The sequence below is a fragment of the Cricetulus griseus genome, chromosome 2, assembly GCF_003668045.3.
Source record: "Cricetulus griseus strain 17A/GY chromosome 2, alternate assembly CriGri-PICRH-1.0, whole genome shotgun sequence".
NCBI lineage: Eukaryota > Metazoa > Chordata > Mammalia > Rodentia > Cricetidae > Cricetulus > Cricetulus griseus.
In genome coordinates, this window is record NC_048595.1 from 332,162,058 (window position 1) to 332,188,561 (window position 26,504).

General features: G+C 37.7%; 1 protein-coding gene across 1 annotated transcript in view; it reads right to left on the bottom strand.

The window, feature by feature from the left end:
* The window catches only part of Ndufs4 (NADH:ubiquinone oxidoreductase subunit S4), a 103,363-nt gene that overhangs the window by 40,506 nt on the left and 36,353 nt on the right, over positions 1-26,504 (bottom strand). The window contains exon 2 of the mRNA XM_027401435.2: positions 25,175-25,253. Within this exon, the coding sequence (XP_027257236.1) occupies positions 25,175-25,253 (79 nt within the window). The remainder of the gene's footprint in view (positions 1-25,174; positions 25,254-26,504) is intronic.

Here is a 26,504-nt window from a genome sequence, read left to right on the forward strand (position 1 = left end):
GAAAAACGGGAAAACAATAATTAATAATAAGTTTTCTAAAAACAAAACATAACAACAACAACAACAACAAAAGACTGAAAGAGCCACGATGAGCAAGCCATACAGCACCCCTCCATGTTCTCTGCATCAGCTCTTGACTCCAGGTTCCTGCCCTGCTTGAGTTCCTGCCCTGGCTGCTTCTGAAGATGAACTGTTATTTGGAACTGTGAATGATATAAACCCTTTCCTCCCCAAGTTGCTTTTGATCAAGTGTTTCAGCTAGTAACTCTAACTAAGACAATTACCAAGTGTTGTTTCTACCATAAAGTACAAACAAAATACTATTCTATTGAACTGTACAATTACAGCATTAGGTGCAATTGGCAGAGAAAGATAATGGACATAAGCACAACTGAATCTTGGCAAAGCATATGACTCAATTACTGAGCTCTGAGTCTGGCAGTACACTAAAAAGAAGCATAAATAAATCTGTATATGTAATATGTCATATAGGCAGTTAACATCATCAATCTCTGAGCAAACTGGTGAAAGTTTGTTTAAAAAGTAAAGATTCATTAACAAAGTCATTATTGCAAAAGAATGATCAGAGTGTAGTGATGGACTCCTGCTGCAGCAGTACTAGGGTTTTAGGTACCAGGCTTCTGTTCCTGCCAGTTACAATTACTACTTTTCAATAACAGACCATTTGTGTCTCTGAACAAAGAAAAACTCAAGGCACAGCATCTGTCTTCCTGGCTTCGCGCTGGAGTCCAGGCTGGCCTCGAACTCACAGAGATCCACCTGCCTCTGCCTCCCGAGTGCTGGGATTAAAGGCGTGCGCCACCAACGCCCAGCCCTGTCTCAGCTTTCTGCTCAGTGACACATTCACTATAGGTGTGGGAGGTGATGGAGATCTTGGGCTGGATACAGTGGTCTCCCGGAGCAGGAAGGGTAAGGTACTTGGAGTTTGGAGCTGATGAGGCGACTGAAAATTGTGAGGCTGAGTTATGAAGAGATAAAGAAGTGTGAAAACTGCAGTCTTGGAGACAGAACAGACTGCAGAACAGGACGGAAATGTGCAGTCCTAAAAGCCAAGGTGGGGACATGCTGCCGGACTCTCAACATTCAACTGACAACACGAACAGTGAAAGTTCAGAAGCAAGCCGACTCTAACCCACCTATCACTATTTTTGGTCTGTCAATCTGTTGCTTTAATGAAGTAATACACTCAAATGTTGTTGAACTGATAGCAAGTGGATCAGCCAGGAACTGGCTGCAGGAATAAAGCAAAACGTTCTTTATACATAGAAGATAATAAGATCAAGACACTCCAAAACTAAACAATCAGAATATTAATTACATACTCAAAAATCATTAAGCCTGCACATAAATAGAAAAATCTGGTTTATAAGCAGTTAGAAATAATCAACTGAATTACCTACTGAAATTAGCTGATAAAAAGGTTTTTATGAATTGGTACAGGAGACCGCTTCCTGAACATTACACCCATAGCACAGACACTAAGATCAACAATTGATAAATGGGACCTCCTGAAACTGAGAAGCTTCTGTAAGGCAAAGGACACAGTCAGCAAGACAAAACGACAGCCCACAGACTGGGAAAAGATATTCATCAACCCCACATCTGACAGAGGGCTGATCTCCAAAATATACAAAGAACTCAAGAAGCTAGTCTCCAAAACACCAAACAATCCAATTAAAAAGTGGGGTACAGAACTAAATAGACAATTCTCAATAGAGGAATCTAAAATGGCTGAAAGACACATAAGAAAGTGTTCAACAGCCTTAGCCATCAGGGAAATGCAAATCAAAACAACTCTGAGATACCATCTTACTCCTGTCAGAACGGCCAAAATCAAAAACACTAATGACAGTTCATGTTGGAGAGGATGTGGAGAAAGGGGAACACTTTTCCACTGCTGGTGGGAGTGCCAACTTGTACAGCCTCTTTGGAAATCAGTATGGCAACTCCTCAAAAAAATGGGAATCAGTCTACCACAAGATCCAGCAATTCCACTCTTAGGCATATACCCAGAAGAAGCACATTCATACAACAATGACATCTGTTCATAGCAGCACTATTTGTAATAGCCAGAAACTGGAAGCAGCCTAGATGCCCCTCAACCGAAGAATGGATAGAGAAAATGTGGTACATTTACACAATGGAGTACTACTCAACGGAAAAAAACAATGGAATCTTGAAATTTGCAGGAAAATGGATGGAACTAGAAGAAACCATTCTGAGCGAGGTAACCCAATCGCAAAAAGACAAACATGGTATGTACTCACTCATATGTGGATTTTAGACATAGAGTCAAGGATTACCAGCCTACAATCCACACTGCCAGAGAAGCTGGTAAGCAAGGAGGATCCTAAGAGAGATATACATGTGCCCCTGGAGAAGGGGAAAGGGTCAAGATCTCCTGAGCAAATTGGGAGCATGGGAAGAGAGGGGAGGGAGCTAGGACAATGAGAAGGGGAGAAGAAGAGGGATGCAGAGGACATGAGGGAGCAGAAAGTTCGAGTCAGGGGAAGAATAGATGATAACAAGAATGGAGATACCATAATAGAGGGAGACATTTCTGGTTTACAGAGAAATCAGGCACTAGGGAAATGTCTGGAGATCTACAAAGATGACACCAGCTAACAATCTAAGCAACAGAGGAGAGGCTACCTTAAATGCCCTTCCCTGATAATGAGATTGATGACTGACTTATATGTCACCTGATAGCCTCATCCAGCAGCTGCTGGAAGTAGAAGCAGACACCTACAACTAATCACCAAACTGAACTGGAACCCAGATGCAAAGAAGGATGAGTGAAGAGCACAGAGGCTGATAAAACCCACAGAAACAGCTGACCTGAACATCCGGGAACTCTTGCTCCCAAGACTGATAGCTGGAATACCAGCATGGGACTGATCCAGACCCCAGGAACATGGGTTTCTGTGAGGAAACCTCAGAAATCTACGGCACCTCCTGTAGAAGTTCAGTACTTATCCCTTGCATAGGTGTGGAGTTTGGGAGCCCATTCCACATAGAGGAATACTCCCTGAGCTAAGAAACCTGGGAGTGGGCCTAGGCCCTATCCCAAAGGATACAATAGACACTGATGTCACCCTATGGAAGGCCTCACCATCCAGGGGGAGCAGAAAGGATATGTGATAGATAGGGTTTTAGTTGGGGGGGGGCGGTAGGGGAGGTGGGAGAAGGGAACTGGGATTGTCATGTAAAACAATCCTGTTTGTAATTCAAATAAAAAAAAAGTTGGAAAAAAAGGTTTTTATGCAGCTGCTATAGTATGTTTAAAGATTTAAAGAAAAATGAACAAAATGACTGAACAGATGGGGAATTTCAATCACAAACTTAAAACCACAGAAAAGAACCAAATAGAAATTGTACTGAAAATAATATTAAAATATACTATTCTACATTAACAAAAATTGGTCACTAAAAAATAGCCATTAAAATCAAAGGAAAAATAACAGAAATTAGCCGGGCGTTGGTGGCGCACGCCTTTAATCCCAGCACTTGGGAGGCAGGAGGATCTCTGTGAGTTCGAGGCCAGCTTGGTCTCCAGAGCGATTGCCAGGATAGGCTCCAAAAGCTACACAGAGAAACCCTGTCTCGAAAAACCAAAAAAAAAAAAAAAAAAACCTAAACACACTGAGCCATCTGACAGAAAAATACTGGAAAGAAAAAAATCAAGCAATATAAGAGTTTAAGAGCTGTAGGGATGGCACAATGGTTAAGAGCACTGGCTCTTCCTCCAGAGACTCATAACCGTATGCAACACCAATTTCATAGAATCTGATACCTTCTTCTGGTTCCCGAAAACAATGCACAGATTGGTACACTGAGACACACACAAGGAAAAAAACCAACAAAACACCCATACACAGAGGGAAGAAAAGCTGAGGCAGAAATTTAAAGAACTGGAAGATTTCTAAGTAAGAAAACGATCAACTAAAAGATCCATGAATCCCAAGTAAAATCCTGGCTAAAACTACACATGAGCACAGCTTAATCAAATTTCCAAAGTTTAAAAATTAAGAATCTACTCTTAACTGTGGTCTTAGGAAAGGCTGTGCACATTACATGTGTAGAAATGACAAAAGACTGAACTGAAACTGTTTTCCTCTATGGTGGAGAGGGCATCAGAGCCCGCCTGTGCTACTTCTCAACAGAGTACAACAGGTTCTAGCCCGATTAATTAGGGAGGAAAAGTAACTTAAAACACACAATTATTTCTGTTCCCAGATCACAAGATGTACTATGTAGAAAACCTTACAAGATTGTCACTAAGAAATCCTGGTTACAGCTAATAAGCAAACTCAGCAAACTGGATGAGTACAAAATCAACACACAAAAATCAGCTGTGTTTGGGTTTTTTGGTTTTTTTTTTGTTTTTTGTTTTGTTTTGTTTTTTTCCAGACAGTTTCTCTGTATAATAGCTCTGGCTGTCCTGGAACTTGTTTGTTGACTAAACTGGCCTCGAACTCATAGCGATCTGCCTGCCTCTGCCTCCTCTGCAAGGAATAAAGGTGTGTGCCACCACTGCCTGGCTCAGCTGTGTTTTATACACTAACAATGAACAATCTGAAAAGAAACTTACATAAACAACCTCATCATAATATCTTAATGAGTAGAATAAGGCCAATTTTAACAAAAAAAATGAAAGGTTTGTATACTCAAAATGACAAACATTTTTGAAAGAAATTAAAGATGTAAATCCATGTTAATGGAAATCCTAATACTATTAAAAATGATATTACTACCCAAAGTAATCACAGATTCAATGCAACTCTATCAAAATGTCAATGATGGCCAGCTGTGGTGGTGCATGCCTTTAATTTCAGTACTTGGGAGGCTCCCCAAATTTGGGGTCAGCTGGCTGTCCTGTCAATATATGCCCAGAACTGGGACCACAAGCATGTGCCACCCTGTCCAGCTTTTCCATATGAATCTTAGAGATCAGAGCCAGGTCCTAATGCTTGCAAGCAAGCACTGTACCAACTGAGCTATTTCCCCATTTCTGCTTTTCTTCTGTGTTGATTTATTTAAAATAGGACTTGAAAGCAAAAACAATGCTGAGATTTATAACACATGCAGATGTAAAGTGGACATCAACCTAACACAGGACGGTGTTACATGAAGTGTAATTCAAGATTCTCACTGTGTATGTGTGTGTTACTTTTCAAGCTGCTGTGACACAATACCTGACAAAAGAAGGAAGAGTTTCTGTGGCTCACAGTTTAGGATGGCATGTGGTGCATTACAACAGGAAACAGTTGTGGCAAGTGTGTGCAGTAGCCGAATGTGTCTACAGACAGAATGCACAAGGAGACAGATGCTGGTACTCTCAGATAACCCTCTGTGGACAACCCTCTACACACACACACACACACACACACACACACACACACACACACACACAGACTCACACACGCATGCACGTGTCTGTCTCCAGGTGATTCTAAATCCTGTAGATCACTAAATTTAACAGACAACATCAGAACAAAACTCATCATTGTGAATCATAACATGCACACCAAGAGGTTTTAACAACTGAGCCATCTCTCCAGCTCTGAGACACACTCTTAACTGTGAATACCTATAAACTCAAAAGACAAATTATTTGTTTCCAATCAACAATGATACAGAATAAATATTTCTATTCTAAAAGAGAGGAATGAGGTATAGCAAGGAAAGACTAGAACAAAGCAAGATTGATACCTGGTAGGGCCAACAGCAAACCCTTCACATATATGCTTGACATTTGGGGCTTGCATAGAATCATGTGGGCCTGAATAACCCTGTCCCTCCAGCTCTATAGCTTATTACATACAGCCTCTTTTTTTATGTCTTGGTTCCATTCCATGACTGCAGCTTCCCCTGGCAAATACCAAATGGTTCTGGCATCTCCAACATACTGTGATCTCCATTCCAATTTAGGCTTATACCTCACAGCTTCTTACAATAGCTTTTCAGAGGTTTCTTGTGGGGAATCTAATAGGACAAGATAGCCTGGCCTCAACAGCTTTTTGGAACCTTGGTACTGGCATGCATCCATGACCCTATATCTCTTATGTTTTGCATGTTTATGTATCATGTTGCAGTATCATGTAGACAATGCTGACAAGTTTTGCTGCCAGCTCAAGATGTAGTTTGGCTTCCTCTTCTCACAGGTATAATGATGTCTATATAACTTGACCTGAGAAAACATGATGCTAGGCACTTGTTTAGAAGAAGGCAACCCTTGCCAAGTGGTGGGGCACATGCCTTTAATCCCAGCACTCAAAAGGTAGAGGCAGGCAGCGGACCTCTGCGAATTCAAGGATAGTCTAATCTACAGAATTAGTTCCAGAACAGCCAGGGCTATACAGATAAACCCTGACTTGAAAAACTAAAACAAAACAAGACAAGGCAATTCTTTCAGGAACATTCTCCTTACAAATGAATTCACATTTTCAAAAGTTCATACCCTTTAACTGGGTGTATAACTATAAACTCTGAGGTTTCTGTTAAATGATGTTTGTCTCTTTTAAGGAAGATTATGAGATACCAAATGGGTGTCAAGAACTGAACCCAGGTCCTCTGCAAGAGCAAGTGCTCTTAACCTCTGAGCCCCTTTGCAACTTCAAACTCCTATAACCTACCTCACCAAACCATACATTTTTAATCTTTCTGCTCCACTTGTTGTTCTCTTTCATTTATTTGTGTGTGTGTGTGTGTGTGTGTGTGTGTGTGTGTGTGTGTGTGTGTGTGTGTATACATGCCACCTGTGTGCAGGTGTCCACAGAAGACAGAAAAGGACACTGGATCTCCTGGAGCTGGAGTTACAGGTGGTTGTCAGCACCCCAACATGGATGCTAGGAATTCAACCCAGGGCTCCTGGAAAAGCAGGAATTGTTCTTAACTACTGAGCCATCTCTCCAACCACTGAAGGTAGATCCTTTGCCTGATTATAACATGAATAGCTTCTAGTCCAGTTCCTACATTCTTGTTCCCCTCTGAAACCTTATAAGCTGGGGCCCCTACCATCCAACATCTCTTGGTGTTCTGGTCTTCCAAAGTACCATCAGAACAGGTCATTAAGCTCTGCTTACAACACCATGGACTGCCCAGAACTGTGTCTCCTTGGTGATTCAAAATCCAGTGACACTGACAAGAAGACTAATCATTTGTAACAATGAAAAACTACAGGTCTATTCTGTAATCCCTAAAGCAACTACTGTGGTGTAGGGGTGGGGTGAAGAAAAGAAAAACACAAATCAGATGGGGCAAATGGAAAACAAAGAGCAAGACAATAGCTTTAAACCTAATCATTTTGCTAAGAATGCTTATTTTAAGTAGGTGTTTTAAAAAACTAAATTAAATGGTACATATAATCAAGCTGGATGAAAAACAAGACCCAAATATATTAAGTAAAATAAAACTATATATGAAAATTCACAATTAAAAGAGGTGGAATTCAATATGTACCATGCAAAACTAAGAATAAGAAAACCAGATTGTTATATTAGTATCAAACTAGTTTTCAAACAAGCAATAGTACCAGGATAAAGAGGGATGTTGCGTAGGATAAAACATCAACTCGTAAAGTACAGTCTTCTATCTTTATGTACCCAATAGTAGAGATTTAAAACAAGTGAAGCGAAGTCGTCATCAAAATAATGGAAGAACCAGTCAAATCATAGCTTAAGATGTTAACACTTCTCATTTGAACTAACAGAACAGATAAAAATATCAGTTAGAATATATAAAATTTGAATAATATCATTAATCAAATTAAAACTTAATTGCAGAGGCTGGGAAGGTGGCTCAGTGGTTAAGCACACTGGCTGTTCTTTGAGAGGACCCGTGTTTAGGTCCCAGCAGCCACATATGACTCACAACCATCTGCAACTCCAGACCCAGGGTATCTACCATCCCCTGCAACACACACACATAAAAACATAAAATTAAATTAATTAAAATTATAAAAAACATTAATCAAGATAAACCCACGGATAAGGATGTAACTCAGTGGTAGAGCACTTGCTTAGTATTCACAGGGGCCTTAATTAAATCCCCAGTACTACAAACGGAAACAAAGCAGATTCTAGGCAACAAGAATTAATCTCAAGAAATTTCATCCCTCATGGAAGAAAATCCACTGAAGCTGTATGAAGTGGTTAAAGAGAAGAAGGAATAGATTCAACTCCAAAGATGGGGGGTCTTCAGGAAGGCATAATAGAAAGCTGAAAACTGCTGAGAAGAAGATGGGAAGCTACACCAAACAGCTCCAGCCACATGGCTTCCCAAAGCCTTTATAAGCCTCCACTCCTGTTGCTGGTTTAGAGGAAAAAATTGAGGAAACAGATGGGTCAGCTTTGAGGAAAAACCCCATTTGTTCACTCCATACAAGGTGGGGCCAGTGGCTATACATTACTTTGAGAAAGAATGAACCTATCACTTCAAACTGAACTATTTTGAGAAAACAGGACAATCTCAGGTCAGTGAATTTAATTTTAATATGCCACAGCCCAGAGAACTTCACTTTAACACACCATAACCCCAGAGAACTTGATTTTAACATACCATTGCCCAGAGAACTTGACTTTAACATACCACAGGCCCAGAGAACTTGACTTTAACACACCATAATCCAGAAAACTTGACTTTAACACACCACAGCCCCAGAGAACTTGACTTTAACACACCTCAGTCCCAGAGAACTTAACTGTAACAAACCATAACTCCAAAGAACTTGACTTTAACACACCACAGTCCCAGAGGACTTGACTTTAACATACCATAACACATGGAAAAGGAGGATGTGAGGACAGGTACCAACTGAAAAACTAAACAGCACAGGGCCAGGAGGCTCAGACCAGTCAGTGAAGTACAAAGGGTAAGAGATCAAATCCTCGGTGGCCAGGGTGACAGTGGAGTCTGATACCCCTGAGACTGAGGTCAGCCAAGGATCAACCTCTAGAGCCACCTGTCTACCTCTTACTGCTGTTGAGCCCTAGAACTCTGGAGAACACACCTCCAGCAGAGCAGTTAAACCCTGCAGATCTTATAAACATGCTTGTACAGATATCAGTGCTGTGGCTGCTATCCACACTACCAATACACTTGGGAGTCACCTCCTAGCCAGAATATTAGTCATTCCATTGGGTGCTACATGGAGAGTTTTGGATGAGCAAAAGATTCTGTCCAGAACATATACATATAATCTGGTCGCCTAAGTGTGGTTAGCAGTGGTTCCCAATATACAAAGAAAGTAAGTTACTTGTATTTAATATTATCAATTTGACAGGCCTGAGAACCACCTAGGAGCCTCTGTGCAGTCCAGTGAGTGATTATTTAGATTAGGTTAGCAATCTGGCAATGTCTGTGAGGAATATCTTCTTTTAAAGAATATAAAACTTCTGGCTGAAGTCTATTTAGTATTGCTTTATGAAACTGTGTTTAGGATTGACCTTTTAGGGTTTGGATAATCTATCAAGTGGTTCATATATTGATTAGGTTAAGGTGTGAAGATCCACTCTAAAAGTAGGTGGTATCATTCCTTGGGACTTGGCTCTGGACTACAAAAGAAACACCTAGCTAAGTACCAGCAATTCATCTCTCTCTCTGCTTCCTGACATCACATGCATTGTGATGAGCTGACTTTAGCTCTGCTGCCACGACTTCCCTGTCACGATGGACTACACCCTCCAACTGTGAGCCAAAACAGACCTTTCCATCCTTAAATTGCTTTGTTAGGTATTTTACCACCACATCCAGAAAAGTATCTACTACATACTACAGTGAAGACAACTCTGTTGGGCAATGGGCACTTGTGGAGCACAGGCTCAACATCAGCATGAACCACAGGAAAGACAGGAGCTCACAAGTTCAAGCAACCCCAGCTTAGCCTGTACACATCCAGAAAACATGAAGACTGCCCCAATCCTCTCTTCCTTCAGTCTTCCTTGGCATCTCCTTCTTCCTTTTTTTACTATACTTTTAGGAGCATTTTCACCTGATTTTATTTAAAAAAAACAAAACAAAACAATCTTTTGTTTTCATTTTTTCTCTTCATATATTCACTGAAATGTGTTTTTTTCCCATTATAGGGCAACCTTTACCCTAAATATCTTTTGTTTCATAATACACTCTGTATTAGTTTTGTCATTTTATGTTTTATGTTCATTAATGACACACTAGGTGGCTTTTGACCAATTTTAAGAGCATTTCTATACCTTAATTGATTTGATGTTGCACTGTAGCAGTTTGTTTTCTCTTCTCTGAAATGTACTGGGGATTAAGTCCACAAACATTGGTTGCTCAATTAGAAGAACCAGGAATAAAAGTAGAAGAGATATCCAAAAAGATAGCACAAATTAAAAGATGGGAATACAAAATAACAAAGCAAGCAACAGGACTACTATAAAAACTAAACACCACTACTCACCAATTAATGAACCCAAAGATACTGAAAATTTAAAAAGTTCACTAGTAAAAAACTCAGAAAAGATACAAACAAACAGATGAGTTCAATGCAGGTCCAAGAAAGAAAAGCTAGCAACAGATGAAGCAGTCGGGAAAATAGATGAGAAAATCCAGCAACAGAGATGAAAAATTCAGCAGCATAAAAGAACATTTTCAATAAGTAAAATAGACTAAGAAAAATTGTAAAAAAAAAACCAACAACAAAGACAAAAAAAACTGGAAACGAAAAACTCAATGAGTGAAATACAAACACACTGGAAATCATGACCACAAGACATTCAATGGGGCACAGATGAGAGGATACATGACCACAATGTCAAAGAACTCTAAAATACAATCAAAAGATCCACAACATAGGCAGAGTTCAGATAAAAACTAAAGGCATAGGGAAACTAATTCAATGAAATTATAGCAGAACATTCCCCAAATCTAGGGAGAGAAAGGACATCCAAATACAAAAGGCATTTAGAACTCCAACAGACATGACTAGAAAACTTATCAGTGGTATAATCAAAGTATCAAAAATACAAGGAAAGAAAAAAAAGCTGAAGAGAAAAATGCCAACTCAACTACAAAGGTGAACACTATAGATCTCTCATCAGAAACCCTAAAAGAAAGGAAAGGGTCAGAACAATAACTTCAAACCATGAAAGTAATTAAGTGCCAACCAAGATTGCTACATCCTGAAGATTTAACTTATTACAACTGATGGAGAAATAAAGACATTTCAAGACAATTGCAAACTACAACTATTCATAACCATCAAGCCAACACTGAAGACAAGAGTTAGAGAAATACTATACACAGAAGAAGGATGAGTCTCAATCACGGATAGTAGAGGGAAGAATTTTCTGGAAGCAATGAGATGATTCAGTGGAGAAAGGCACTTGTTGCCATATCTGAAGACCTGAGTTTGATCCCCAGGAGCCACATGGTAAAAAGGAGAGAACCAAGTCCTCTACCTGTTCTCCTACTTCCACACTGAAGCTATGCCCTGACCTCCCCATTAATAATTGCAAAAAAAATTAAATAAATTGAATTAGCCCTAACTCTCAAAAAAAGGAACTTTATAAAAGAAATGGCTGAACAAAGGATAGCTAGGAAGAAATCCATCATGCCCAATACAGTGAAACAACATATTAAGGTGAAAAAAAAACAAAAAACAAAAACAAAAAACAACAACAACAAAAAAACCTAACCAGCCAGAAATGCAACCAATAAAACTATAAAAATTAATAATCTCAAATATAAATGGATCGGGGCTGGAGAGATGGCTCAGCGGTTAAGAGCACCGACTGCTCTTCCAGAGGTCCTGAGTTCAATTCCCAGCAACCACATGGTGGCTCACAACCATCCGTTATGAGATCTGGTGCCCTCTTCTGGTGTGCAGATATACATGGAAGCAGAATGTTGTATACATAATAAATAAATAAAATCATATATATATATATATATATATATATATATATATATATCCAACACATCAATAAACAGATGCAGACTTGCTGGCTGTGCTAAAAATTTATATCCAACTATCTGTTGTTTCCAAAATAAAACAGACATTGATAAAGATACCCACAGACTAAGAGTCAAAGGACAGAAGTCAATCTGTCAGTGACATACAGGTGGCATTTATTCTGACATCTGACAAAATGCACTAAAATAAAAAATGGTCTGAAGAGGAAAAGGTCACTACGTTTTAGTAAAGCAATCATCAGGTTCGGAATGTAGCTCACCTGGCTGAATGTGTGCCTAGAATGCATGAAAGTCCGGGGTTTAATCTCCAGCAATGTATAAACTGAGCATGGTAGCTTATCCTGTAATCTGAGGGAAGTAGGAGGATCAAAAGTTCAAGATCAACCTCAGCAACATAGTTACACGAAACCTCCTCCAATGAGGCCACATCTCTTAATCCTTCCTAAATAGTCCATCAACTGGGAACTGAACATTCAAGTAAATGAGTCAATGAGGGCCATTCTTACTCAAACCATCACAGGTATTAAAAGAAATTAAAAACAACCTAAATGTCCAAAGGTTATCTAACAAAGCCCCAGCACCTGGCATGAGAAACCTCCTTTTGAGTTGTTGGTCAGGGGGAATCAAAAAGACTCCTAAAAATACAGGCTATTGCTATTGCCCCTGGTTTCCTCCATATATTATAACTTGTTGGGGAATATTATTTTTAGGTGTGTGACTTTTGTTTATGCTGCATTTGTTTAACTCTGTGAAGCTGTGTTACTATGCCTGTCTAAGACACCTGGTGGTCCTAATAAAGAGCTGAAAAGCCAATAGCGAGGCAGGAGCAAGGATAGGTGGGGCTGGCAGGCAGAGAGAATAAATAGGAGAAATGAGGAGGAGGAGGAAGAAGAAGAAAATAAGGAAAGGAGGACATCAGGGGCCAGTTGGCCAGCCAGCCAGCCACCCACCCACAGAGTAAGAGCAAAAGTAAGGTGTATAGAAATAGAGAAAGATAAAAGTCCAGGGGCAAAAGGTAATCAGGATAATTAAAGTTAAGAAAAGCTGGCAAGAAACAAATCAAGCTAAGGCTGGGCAGTGGATGGGTGGTGGGCCCCTCAAAAGGGCCAAAAGAGACCAAAAAACCAAAAAGAGTAAAACTTCACATTACACCCCAATGCTGAAGGCACCACATACTTTGAACATGGAACTTGGAGGAACTGAGCTGAAACTAACCTGGAAGCTCATCTCTGAGGACTAGCTCTCATAGTATCTCAAAGTGCTATGCAAGCTGCCACGGAGAAAAGCAATCAATAGTCCTACCCAGCTATTGTAAGCCTACGGACAACAGCAATGACCAGCCTGGCAATATTTGATATCCCTAAGAGTGCAATAGTGGCATTTATATCTTGGGACAACCAATAGTTGTCTAATTGGACCTAAGGCTGCTCAATAGGAGGGAAAGAGAGGGGAAAATAAAGACAACCCACCAGCCAGAACGGTACAAATGACTGTCAGTTAATATTCAGAAGAGGGACAGTAACAAAAATAAAGGGAGACAACCACACAGACAGATATCAAGAGAGACAAATTCCAAGAGGCAAATAGAAGTACAGAGTTAGGAAAAAGATAGATAACAACAACTATTACCCAGCCATGCCACTGGCTGAGCAAGGTCCAAGCTTAAATGCATTAGAGCTTGTCAGCACCTCCTTGGTAGACAGCAGCTTATTTTCCTTGATTCATTATTGACAAAATTTTATTAAGCAACTTCCTTTTGGCGGAGAGGTGTGTGTGTATGACCGTTTTCCTTCTGTTCTCTAACTAGTACTAGCTAGTTTACATTTTGACCCTTATATCTGAAATGCTCTTACTTTAGACCTTCTCTAAATGATTCTTCATGGCACAATCTCAAAGCATATTCCTTGACTGACTATTTAAATAACCCTTACCCCTCCTAATCCAGGCTACTTTCTATACTATCATCAGCTGTTGTTTTTTTCTTATAACATTCCTTAATCTATGAAACTCATCTTGATTATTAACAAGTTGTTGTAAGCTTACGGCTGGGAAGATTGACTCTAAGGCAGAGGGATATCCTTTTCTCACTGTATTCTCATGACCTAGAATATGGTATATAGTAAGTTTTCAAAAACACTTGAGTACGTACAGGATGCATGTAAAAACACATGATGTTTAATATTATAACAGAGAGATTAATTTCCTTAGGAATTGCTCAATGCATATTCACAAACAATTATGAACTCTGTAATTTGAAAACACCAGGCAGCTACAGAGGAGTCATAAATCTCTGCATATCCTAGCATGGGTCACAGTAATATGTTTATGCTATTCAAATGTACCGAACTAGAAACTTGGTTTTAATTCTTTGGATATCAACTCTTAATTCAATTGGGATTTAACCCCAAGTAGCTAGGGTTGGGAGAAGTAAAGGTTATTTAAATAGGCAGTCAAGAAATATACTTTGAGAAAAGCATTTCAGATATAGGAAATAGCTAAGGATCAAAAATGTAAACTAGCTGGTACTGTTCAATTGAGTTAAACTATTTTTCATGGATAGATTTTTTTACATGATGTATACTCAATGGTCACTATATAATACATGCAAATATCCACAGTATGGAGGCCCCTGGCTTTTCATCATAAATTAGTAATCACAGCCTAGCATTTTAGTACATCTGTATTCCATGTGTTGCTTAAAAAAAACAAACAAAAAAACAAATTGTTTATGTCTAAGGAAGCATAAAAAAATGACGCCTTCAATAAATAACATTCAATAAACTGAAAGCCTTTGGAAGTGTTAACATGAAACAGCAACTGAACAAAAACCCATTCATACATTTCTAGAAAAGTGTGCCTTAGAAAGAGGCAGATTTGTGGAGGCACAGCACATTTCATACAGGGAAGCTTCCACATCACTGCTAATTTTAAAAACTTACTCACTTGGTAAAAAATGAATATCTGTAATCTTGTAGGCACTATTTTTGAGAGTAGAATTAAAGCAAAAAATAGGTCATATAAAATTACAAACTCTAAACAAAGAAACAAAGTTTGGTAGCCTCAAACCTTGAGGCCTTCTATATTCCTTGTCTTTTGCTCTAATTCTACATTTTAATACCTGAGTTATGTAACATAGAAAGGAAAAAATAATTGTAACTAAAATGTGCTACCATCAAATTTTTACCTCTCCTATCCCTTATTTTACTGAAAAGTCCTACAAAATGATGGGCACAATTGTTTAGCAAGTTAGTGGCAATCTAAATGAACTCTTTTCAATCTGGCAAGATGAGCAACTAAAACAGCTATACTAAAAAAAAAAAAATATTTTCTACCATAGATGAGAATATAACCACGACAAACCTCAAACCAAAATAAACATTTAAAGACAGTACAAATACAGAATGGTTGGCTAAATTCAGTTAAATGAAAACTATTGAATAAGTAGTTTGCTGCAAGGAGATAACACACAGCACAAACACTTTGGATTTGTTACCAACAAACTGATACATATTTTCACACTAGACCTGTCTTCAAAATAGCAAAAGAAACTTTACATAAATCTAAATAAATAAAATATTATCAACTCTAATTTAATGAGAGCCAAAATGACAATATAAAAACATGCAAGAATTTGAAATTCTTCAAAGCAAGTGTCCAGTACTATTCAAAATCTCCATACACAGCAGGTAGTAAGGCAAGAAAAGAACAGACACAGTTACTCTCCTGAAGAGACCACAATGGGAGCTGTTACACAGACCTCTCATACTCCAGGTCTATGCATTCACCATGTTGTGGCTATTAACAGTTTAAACCTTTACTGTATTTTGCTAATTGGTACATAGAACTTTAAAGCTTTTGTAAGATAAAACATTCCAGTCAGTTCAATTCTTCAGTATTGTTCAAGTGTTCTAAGTAGGAACAAAGAAGAAAATAATCTGCTTTAATTGCTGAAGAATCACAGATAATAGAGGTGGCTGAATACTGTAGACGAAAGACCTTTTGTTCTTCCAGCAATTTAATATAGCTATTCTCTAAGTTTAAATGGTTCTTGTCTAGATATAAAAACTAGTATTTTTAACATTTATTTCCTTTGTAACACTTCAAAAGTGTAAGTTTCATACAGCCTAATGATATGTTAGAATAATATTTCTGGAAATGTATTTTGGAAATAAAGTGCTTCGTTACAAAATTATATCTACAAAAATTATATATAAACAATCTGAGTTAATGATCATTATTGTTAAATGTTAGCTGTACTTGCTCTAAGACTGTCATGCCATGAAGAGCAGACACATTTCTATTTTAACGCTATTTAGACAAAATTTCAATAAATTTCACTGCATGTTTTATAAACAGAAAAACTATTCTTATATTAATTCCTATGTTTAGGTGTGTATATATGTGGTGATTCCAATATGAAATGCAATAATCTTATAAAAATATAAATAATCACATTTTGTGATTATTACATCACCAATTAATCCATGTAAGCAGTACAGAAAGAAACTTTCCTCCTAGTAAGCCTAAAAACATGTCTCATTGCTTGAATCTTTGATATTCTTCAAAATAATGGCCACACATTTGTAATACTACAGAAGCAGATTGAGGGCAGCGACCTCACTTCCGTAGAATTATAATCACTACCTCTGCAGTCTTCATGGCTACTCATTATTGTTTTCAGTAGCTAAGGTAACAGTTCATAGGGAAATACAGTCTAAAATACTATAGTTCCTTTTAAAATGCAAATGATATTGAGAAGTAACATTTACAGTCAGCCAATGCCTTTTCTTTACATTTTAAATTTAACAGTCCTATTTACTTGAAGCAACATTATCTAAATTTACTGAAAGAAAGAGAAAAACCCACATGCTAAACTGCCACCATGGTAGGCTCACAGAGACTGCTATTCTTTGATGTAAAATGAAATACTACTTAGCGAATAAAACATTAAAAAAAAAACTCTTGTCTACCCTTCAAAGAGACACATCCTTTGACCCAGTGCTCAAGACTAAAGCCTTGAAATGTTGCAAAAGAATGTGTGTGTGTAAAGTGCAGACAAAACAGACACGAGATGCTAGAAGGCTGCACAGCCCAACTGCAGACACTACTTACAATCTGGCAGAGATAGTGCTGCCATCTCCAAAGGAGAGTAATCTCACCAAAAGAAAACTGAGCATAACAGGGAAAGGGAGCACACAGTCAAGGAAAAGGAAAGCTTCAACTGAGCTTTATCTTTCTGTGCAGGTCACTGTTACTGGTCAATTTTAAATCTAACTTTATAAATCTCACTCATGAACTTATAGTACGTAAGAGGAAAAAAACAACACAAAACACTTGTATAGCATATCTACTTGTTTTACTTTTGAAGGTTTGAAAAAAGATTATTCAATTAAAATTCATTACACCAAGTTGAAGTCATGAGAATATTTAAAACAAAGCAACAAAAAATGTCTACAGACATAAGTTGCTGCTTACATACATCTAAAACAGTAATATTAAAATCTCATCTGCTAAGATTGCTGCTAGCGTCATGTGGTTATTATCAAATAGCAACAATTTACAGAAAGCAGTTAACAGTTGTAACTGCTATTTTATTGCAATTTGTACAGAACTTAATAAAATACAACAAAACAGCAAAACCAAACTATTTTTCACACACACTTTATTTTTAATAAAAATAATCAGTGGCAACTAAAAATGTCCAAAACACTAGCATTTTACATTAGTAGTATTATACTATAAAGACATTTCTCCAGAAAGCTGTGAAATGACAGCTGCCTTTCCCAGTCCTGTATCCCTCAAAAAAAGATGTCAGATTTATAAATTACTAAAAGCTTCCTATTTCATAGGCATTTAAGTTGAAGATACATGTATAACCATAAAACCTTCATAAAAGTTAAGAGACAGGTGGCATTAAGTAGTTTATGGACAAAATATGAAGCACATAAATGAAAAGTACTTCAGCTTTCAGGATACATACAGAAGCATTGTGTGTGGTATGTGACAATGCTCCGTGAGCACTTGGTGAAAAAGGAAAGATGATAGCCAACAGATTTCATAAAACTAATCTACTATTAGAGCTTACTGCGTAGTACTTTTATTAAGACCAGAGACTACTCTGATAAGAACACTTTTCTATCTTTGTAGTCACAGTTTTAATAGAGTAGTAACTTGTTAATTTTAAGAAATGTTGACAAATAAGTAACCAGCACACTAAAATGATTAAAAAGCAATTAAAAGAATGAGTCTAATTCATGCTTTGGTTATTTAGGAGAACAACTACTCAAAATCTTTAAAGAACATTAAAGATTGACACTCTATTGTAAAGTTAAAGGGAAAATAAAAGGACAACATGTTCACAGGCATGGGTGCTCATTAAATTCACTGACAGAAGGCTGAGGAGGGGAAACGTGCTTTTCCCTAACACTCAAAAGCAAGGGCTCTCTTCCTCCAACCTCATGGCCAGCTCCTCCTCTAATAGAACCAAGGCCAGAGCAGCCATTTGCAAGCTTTCCTCAACATCTGTGCAAAGTACCACATATTTGGAAATAATAACGGTGCAACTCACAAAAAAGTTTTTTTAAAAAAGCATAAAAAGATGCATACACAGGGGTAAAATTTAAATTCTTACAAAAATTTCACTGTTTCCTCACATAAACTAGTTCTTGTATTTCATAAGGTGACTGCAAAGAAGAGAAGAATTTAATGACCAGTAACACCCCTTTGATTGCTCAGGTTTTTTTCTTTTTGTAGATTATTAACACAATGAGAAGGGCAATTTAAGATGGTGTAATTATGAAAATAATTCACTTCTAAAGAAGTTGTAGGCATACCTACAACCATCCTTTAAGAAGGTCTTAATTTAACAGACCCAAAAGCTGCAGAATTCAGTATACAGAGGGCTAACCTATAGAATATGGCATGCCTTACATATGATTTGGGAAGACCTTAGAACTAACACAATCTTATTTTTTATTTAAAACTTAAGAAGTGACCTTCAAACCCTTCTTGAAAACTGAGTTTAAAAACAGGAAAATGTGCTACTGTTATTGTACAGTTCTATGGATTCTTGTTTATTTCACAAATCAAGAGAAATATGGGGTTTTACAAGAGGATTACCATCTCAATCAAGAAGTTAACATAAATTTCCTCATTTCTTTTAGATTTAATCCTTCCTGATCCACATCCAGCCCTGCTAACCACTAATAAATTTCTTATTCCTAGAGTTTTCCAATTATCTAGAATATCAAATAAATGGAATTACACAGCATATAGCCTTTGAGGCTGACATAAGTGATGTATATATTTTCTGTATATAATTTCCATTAAATACATTTAACAAATATATTTTACCTATCTGTGTCTTATCACTTTCTTTTTTCTCTTAAGACCCACACATCTTTAAAAATATTTGTTACATTTTAATTCATGTATTGTATTGTGTGTGAATGTGTGTTTGTTTTTGTATGTTTGTATGTGTGCATGCACACATGGGCCACAGTCTCAGGTGATGGTCACAGGACAATTTGTTGATATTGTTTCTCTCCTTCCAACATATAGGATCTAGGCTTGGTGGGTGGCAACTTTATCTACTGAGCCATTTTCTAGTCTCTGTCTTACATTTTTTAAGCACAATTTTAATTGTGAGAAAGTATTATGTTATAACTTTTAAAAACCACGAACTGAACACTATTGGTATCACATCTAAGAAATTATTTGTCTAACCCAAAGCTACAAAGATCGCCTCCTTCATTTTCTTTTAGGAATTTTATATATTTTAGTTTGAAATTTGACACCAGCAGTTTATATTTAGAACTTGGGAGTTAATTTGTGTATGGCATAGGTATGAAGTGAGTTGTTTTGTTTTGTTTGTTTTAATTTTGCATAGAAGGGTAGAATTTTATCATTTGAAAAGACTAAACTTTCTGCATAAGAAAGAGCTTTTTGGTTTGCTAGAAGTTTCTTTCTTTCTGTCTTTTTTTGGTTTTTTTTTTTCTTTTTTTTTTTTTTTTTTTTTTTTTTTTTTTTTTTGATTCTTGAGGCAGTGTCTCACATAGCCCAGGCTAACCTCAATCTTACTATATAGCCAAGAATGATCTTGAAATTCAGATCCTCTTGCCTCTACCTCCTAAATGCTGGACCTGTAGGCATGTACAACCAACCCACTTAGGAGACAACTTTCTAACACCTATGGCTCATCAGTAATATGAGCAGAAGCCTAACAAGAAAATGAGGGTCAATTAACTGGAACTTTTTAAGTCAGAGAAGCGATTATTAATCCACAAAAAGGGAAAAGATTAGAGACTATCTCCCAGTTTCCTCCACTAGACTCCCCTTAGATGTATGTGCTAAGGCTCAGAAGCTCTCCTTCATGTCTGACCTACAACCCTGGACCCCTGACAATTAAGCTTTTATCTATTCTACTTACTGGACTTTCCTGTAAGATTTCTCTGAGGGGAAAACGTTAAACATTTTTTTTTAATTGAAAATAACTAGATTCTGTAGAATCAGTAGGTGATATTTGAAGTTATACTCTGATGTTGAATTCCTAGGATCCATTTTCAGAAACCAGAAATAGCCCTCTAAAAGGGATCTGAACTAAGTTAGTTCATGCCCTGAGTTCTCAGTCATCATCTATATTATTTTAAAAACTATATTATATATGAATAACTATGAAATTATAATGGCTACCCATAAAAATCATAAGGGCCAACTTAGTTAACTTCAATTAAGAATCTAGCTTTCATCTAATTTAAGGTGTAAATATAACTATGGTATCTAGTATGGGGTAATTAACAGAAACAGCATAGGAGGGATGAGAATGTACCACTAAGAATACCAAGGAGCTGGAGAGATGACTCAGCAGTTAAAAAGTATTTGTTGCCTACCAGAGTACCCAAGTTGGATCTGGCCTCTGTGGGCACCCTCCCACACATGGTACAAGCATGTACCCACACGTGTACACACACGTACACACATGCATGGAAAATTAATAACTAACCAAACAGACAAACAGAGAAAAAAGTATACCAATCTAATAAATTGGTTTTTTTGGTTTTTCAAGACAGGGTTTCTCTGTATAGCCCTAGTTATCCTAAAACTCACTTTGTATACTAGGCTGACTTTTAATGCAGTGATCCATCTACTTCTGTCTCCTGAGTGATGGGATTAAAGACACAGAGGCACCTGGCAAAATAAATTGTTTTATATTACTTTATATTACTTACATTCTTTATATTACTTATAATAGCAACATTAAAGTGATAGTTCCACTTTCTTTAAAATATTCACATGATTTTCTTTACATTCTGAAATACTTTTATCATTAATGTTGATACATACATATAGCATATATGTATAACAATCTTCTTTTGCTCAAAATGCAAACATAATGGATTCCAAATACCCTCTCTGTATGTGTAAATGCTCCTCTGAGTCCATCCTATTATGTTACATATTTAGCCCGTCTTCAAAAGCTACATAGGAACAAAATAAAAATCTAGCAGTATTTTGTTACCTATTAGATTACTAAGTGCTATAATTTGAATAGAAAAATAAATAGCTAAAAGTCTAATTTAGGGGTTCGGTCACCCATATTAAATATTGCCAACTGTGACTATGTGCAAGAACTCAGCTGATATCTCCTAGAACACTGTTGTGGCATTTGACCGACATACTTCAAGAAAAGTAACAGTGCTGGAGAGAAATGTATATACAGCAAAAACCATCAGCAGTATACAACTGATTTTGTGGCATGTTATTCAAAAGCATCATACATCTCAATGGCTTGTTTAGAGCTATGGTTCTCAATCTTCCTGCTGCCTCGACGCTTTAATACAGTCCTTATGTTGTGTGGGGGGCCCATATATTGGATGTCTATTCCACCCTGCCATGAGTTCAGGAAAGCCTCTGTCTTTTAAGACATCAGTTAATGGCTGCAGGATGTCCTGACCTCAGTGGAGAATAGTTCCTATCTAAATAACAATAGACCTAGGCCCAGATGAGTTTGCACCCACCCTGAAGACTAACTGATATAAGCTGGTATGGAGTGCCTGAAGGCCGTAGTACATGCAGCTAAGGAATGTCTTTAATATTAAGTGAAATAATTGCCTTTATACATGATAATAGAAGTCTTCTGCCATTGCCCCCACCTTTGGATGATTACTTAAGAAGATGCATGAATAAATTGGGTGCATTCAGTATTGACTGACATTATCCTCCTTTTCTTTCCCTCATCCACACCCCCCCACCCCAACACAGGAATGGACCCAGGGTTCCAATTGAAGTCCCGAACTAATTCAGCAGGTCACTGACAATGTTGTGTGACCCCCTCCAACCATAAAATTACTTTCATTGCTATTTCCCAACTGTAGTTTTGCTACTGTTATTAATCATAATGGAAATATCTGATATGCAGGATATCTGAATATGCGACGCCTGTGAAAAAGTGAAGGTACCAGCTCCCCATTTCGGCAGCCATAACAGCTTGTCTGACCTTGTCTATTCACTAAGGTCAGATGCCTGCCCCTGTCAACAGCCATAACAGCTGAACACATGCTTGTTTGACCTTGTCCTAGTCACTAGAAAGTCAGATCGCTGCCTCGTGGCAAGGAACCAATCAGAAATTAGCTGGTGGCGTTATGCTTTACGGCACTGGGTGTGCTTTACGGACAAGTGCACAGCAATGACTCGCGGAGCATAGCAACCACCCTGGGAGGGCCTATGGGCCATAACAACCAGTTGGCAAATCAACACAGGGCAAGCCCTCCAAGCCTGGAGGCACACCAATCCTGAGCCTGTGCGTACCCCTAGACACTCGCCTTACGCTGCCCTACAAGATCTCTATGCAGCCCCTAGGAGCTGTCTTTGCTAGCCATCCGCCATGGCGGGTGGTGAAAGATCCCAGCTAACATGGGGTTAGTTTGTTAAAAAACAATAAAGCCTTATGCAGTTTGCATCAAGCTCTCGAATCTGCCTGGTGATTGGGGTGACCCCGGTCGTGGCCTGGGACCCCGGATACCTGAGTTTTTCCAGGGGTCTAACAAAAGGCTTATTCAACCCTCCCAAAGGGTCTCTACCCATAGGTTGAAAACTGCTGGTTTAGAGTAATATGTAAATTGGTTGACTCTTTAAAATAGAAAGAACCAGGAAATACTATTAATAAATTCTATAAAATTTGAATAAACAATAATACTGTAACAATAAGCTAATCTCTGTTTCAATGAGAGAGAAATTTAAACTCTAGTGCTATCATTTACTAATGACTACAATACATGTCACAGTAAAGACATGTTCCTCTTACACACAACTGCCTTGTTTCTTTTGTTCTAAACTAAACAAGAATATTTGATTGTATTTCTACAATGAATAGATGGTGACTGAATAAAGACCTGGGGTTAGTACAAAGCATCTGCATAGGGAAGCAGGAAGTCTGAATGCAAGAAAAAAGAATAGTAAGTTCCATGTCTACAGACTATTCTATAAACAAATGGTACAAAACAAACCTAGACAGAAAAAAGAACTAAATCATTTAAGGCCTTAAAGGCCATCAGTGAAAGGTTCAGGCTTTAATGCTGATCGGCTCTACCTCTTTGAGACAGACCCTGGCCCCCTGACAACAGTCAGGGCACACACAGGGACGTGCCATCACCACATCACCCACCACGCATTTACAGCCTGCGTGAGGACTCTGGGCATGTGTGGAACCTCAGTGCACATGCACAGTCTTCCCTTTAAAAGTTCCAACTTCCCTGCTTCGCTCTCTCTGCTTCTTCTTCACTCTCTCTCTGTTTGCTTCTGCTTCTCTTCTCTCTCTATAGCGACCGGCCATGGCGGTCAGCCATTAACTCTGTTTCTCTTCTCTCTTAGTCTCCCTACTCTGTCGGGCCTATAATAAACTGGTTAATATGTCTCATCATGCTGCCTCCTCTTTTTCTTTATCTTTAATTTAAACAAAAACATAACAATCAGGACTTTAAAGTTAACTGTCAGGGTAATAGAAGTTGCCAAAGGATTATGCACAAGAGGTAGCAAAACCAACACACACACAAAAAAAAATCACTGAGTGTGGTAGTGCATGCAGCACTCAGGAGGCAGAGGCAAGCAGATCTTGGTGAGGCCAGGGTTGTCTAGGAGAGTTCCAGGACAGCCAAGGCTGTAATACAGAAAAACCCTATCTTAAAAACACAAAATAAAATCTATCCTGACTATCCTGGGGAAAATGAATCAGAAAGAGATTAAAATACTCTGGGTTGGGGGGACCAATTATGACATCATTGCAGTAATCTACATGACACTGTCTACACCAAGATGAGGACAGTGTCAACAGACAGACAATTTGAATAAAAATCAGTTAACCTGAGGTATAAGTCAGGAATTTTCCAAACTGTCTGCTAACTTTTCTATTTATTTATCCATCTATTATCTTTAGTAGTATAAACAGGAATTTCAGAATGGCTTGTTTGGATTGTACTTATAGGTTCAAAGTCAGTGATAAAAGATTCTATCATTAGAAAGGGACTGGTGGTGCTGGGGTAGAGCTCAGTGTTGAGAGCTTGCATAGTAGGGGGTAATTAAAAGACACTTGCATTTAATCATAAACCAAATAATAAATGAAATGCATACTTATTCTACTATTATATATTTGTGCCAGTAGTCTTGAGAACCTTACAAAAGTAGTGCTGTTGTATCATATAAGCCCTTTATAACAAGATGAATCTAAACACTGAAGTTATTTTTAAATGATAGCTTCCAAATTTTATTGACTGATGATGGAAACATAATATTCATTTGTTAGCTGTAATTTAACTCATAGTATGCAGAAATGATGTCTATGGGCACACATACAAACAGACAGTGACATTAACACTGCATGGTTCCAAAAAAAAACCAATATATTTAATTTAGAAAGCACTTGTAAGTATCATATAACTCAAACAGAAATGTAACTTAGCAAATTTAAAAACAATGTACTTATTTCAAAATAGGACTTCCAATTACTACTCATAAGGATTTCAAAAATAGAAACCTTTCTTAATTTCTTAGTATTTGTATATGATAGTTTGCATATAATAGTCAATTTTTTTATGTTATTGTGAAAATCTTAAGGTTTGTGTAGAACTTTCCTAGAAGAACTCAGAACACTATACTGAATAATCTATTTTACAAAACAACCCCAAAGGCAGATTCATAGCAGCATGTTGTAGGAAATCCTTACCAGTTTTTCATCAACTGTTATAAGCTGTGTGTCTTGAGTTTGGTCCTGTGCCAGCTTCCATGTGGATGTGCTCAATAACCTGCAGTGCAAGATTTGGAGTTAAAGAATGATCTCTGCCATCAAGAGAGAGAAGCAGACAGACTTACATAAACATGCTACTTTAACAGTATCTGTCTTCTTAAAAATAAAATGAAAGGAAAGAAAGAGAAGACGGTACAAAAGCCCTTTTTCTCCCCAATTAGTTCTGTCTGCTGAGCTTTTGGCAAACTCTCACTTGACAGTTCACAACAGGCGGCACTTTATGTCAGTCTACAGACACTCTCACAAAAAGGCCACCAATGACAAGTACTGGACTGCTCTCTGTGAGGGTACAGTGGTTGGTTTGTCAAGACTAGGCAAAAACATGCAAAACAGTATCAACTTTTCTGGAATGCCAATTCCTAAATGATGGCATCAGGGAAGGGGGGGGGGGTCCTGTTATAAGAACAAGCTTCTTCATTTCATTCTCAATCTAGAAGCAATTTAAATAGAAATTATTTGTATGATTACTTCAGTGTTGTTAGTCCAGTCTACTGTCTTGTTCACGAAACTGAAAAAAGACCTGAATATTGAGTTGAAAGTTAAATTAGGCATAAAAATCAATCCCTTAATCCCTTTCATGACTTTCTTTTTCCTTTGACATAGGTCTCACATACTCTAGCTAGCCTTGAACTCCCTATGTAGACAAGGATTTCTTTCAGCTTCAGGTATTCTTGCCTATACCACCATGCCAGTTTATGTGGTGGTGGGGACTGAAGCTGAGTTTCTGCATATTTGGCAGGTATTCTACAGATGACTGGGCTATACATCCCAGTCCCACAATTTAAATTTTTTTTATAAGAAAAACTTTTAAGACTTGATATATTGTAATGAGATCAAAGGATTCTAACTTTTTCTGGCTTTTGGTTTTTAAGTTTCCAAATAGGCAAGACCAATACACTGAATAGGGATAATTCCCAAGCTTTCAAAGATTTAGCAGCAAAAAATAAAAGGAGGGAAATAACATGTTAGCATTTATATATTTATAAATGACCAGTAAGTAAATGAAAAATGTTCAAGGTTACTAAGAATTAAATGCAATGACATACCACTTCATATCCACTAGGATAATTATGTATAAACAGACCATACTTATTAACAAGAACATAGAGAAACTGGAATCTCTGTGGAATATAAGATGGTACACACCTGTGCAAAATAATGTGGTGGTATCTTTAAAAAATTAAACACAGAATTATCATTTGATGTGGTCATCCCATTACTAAGGATATGCCCAAAAGAGTGACAGTGG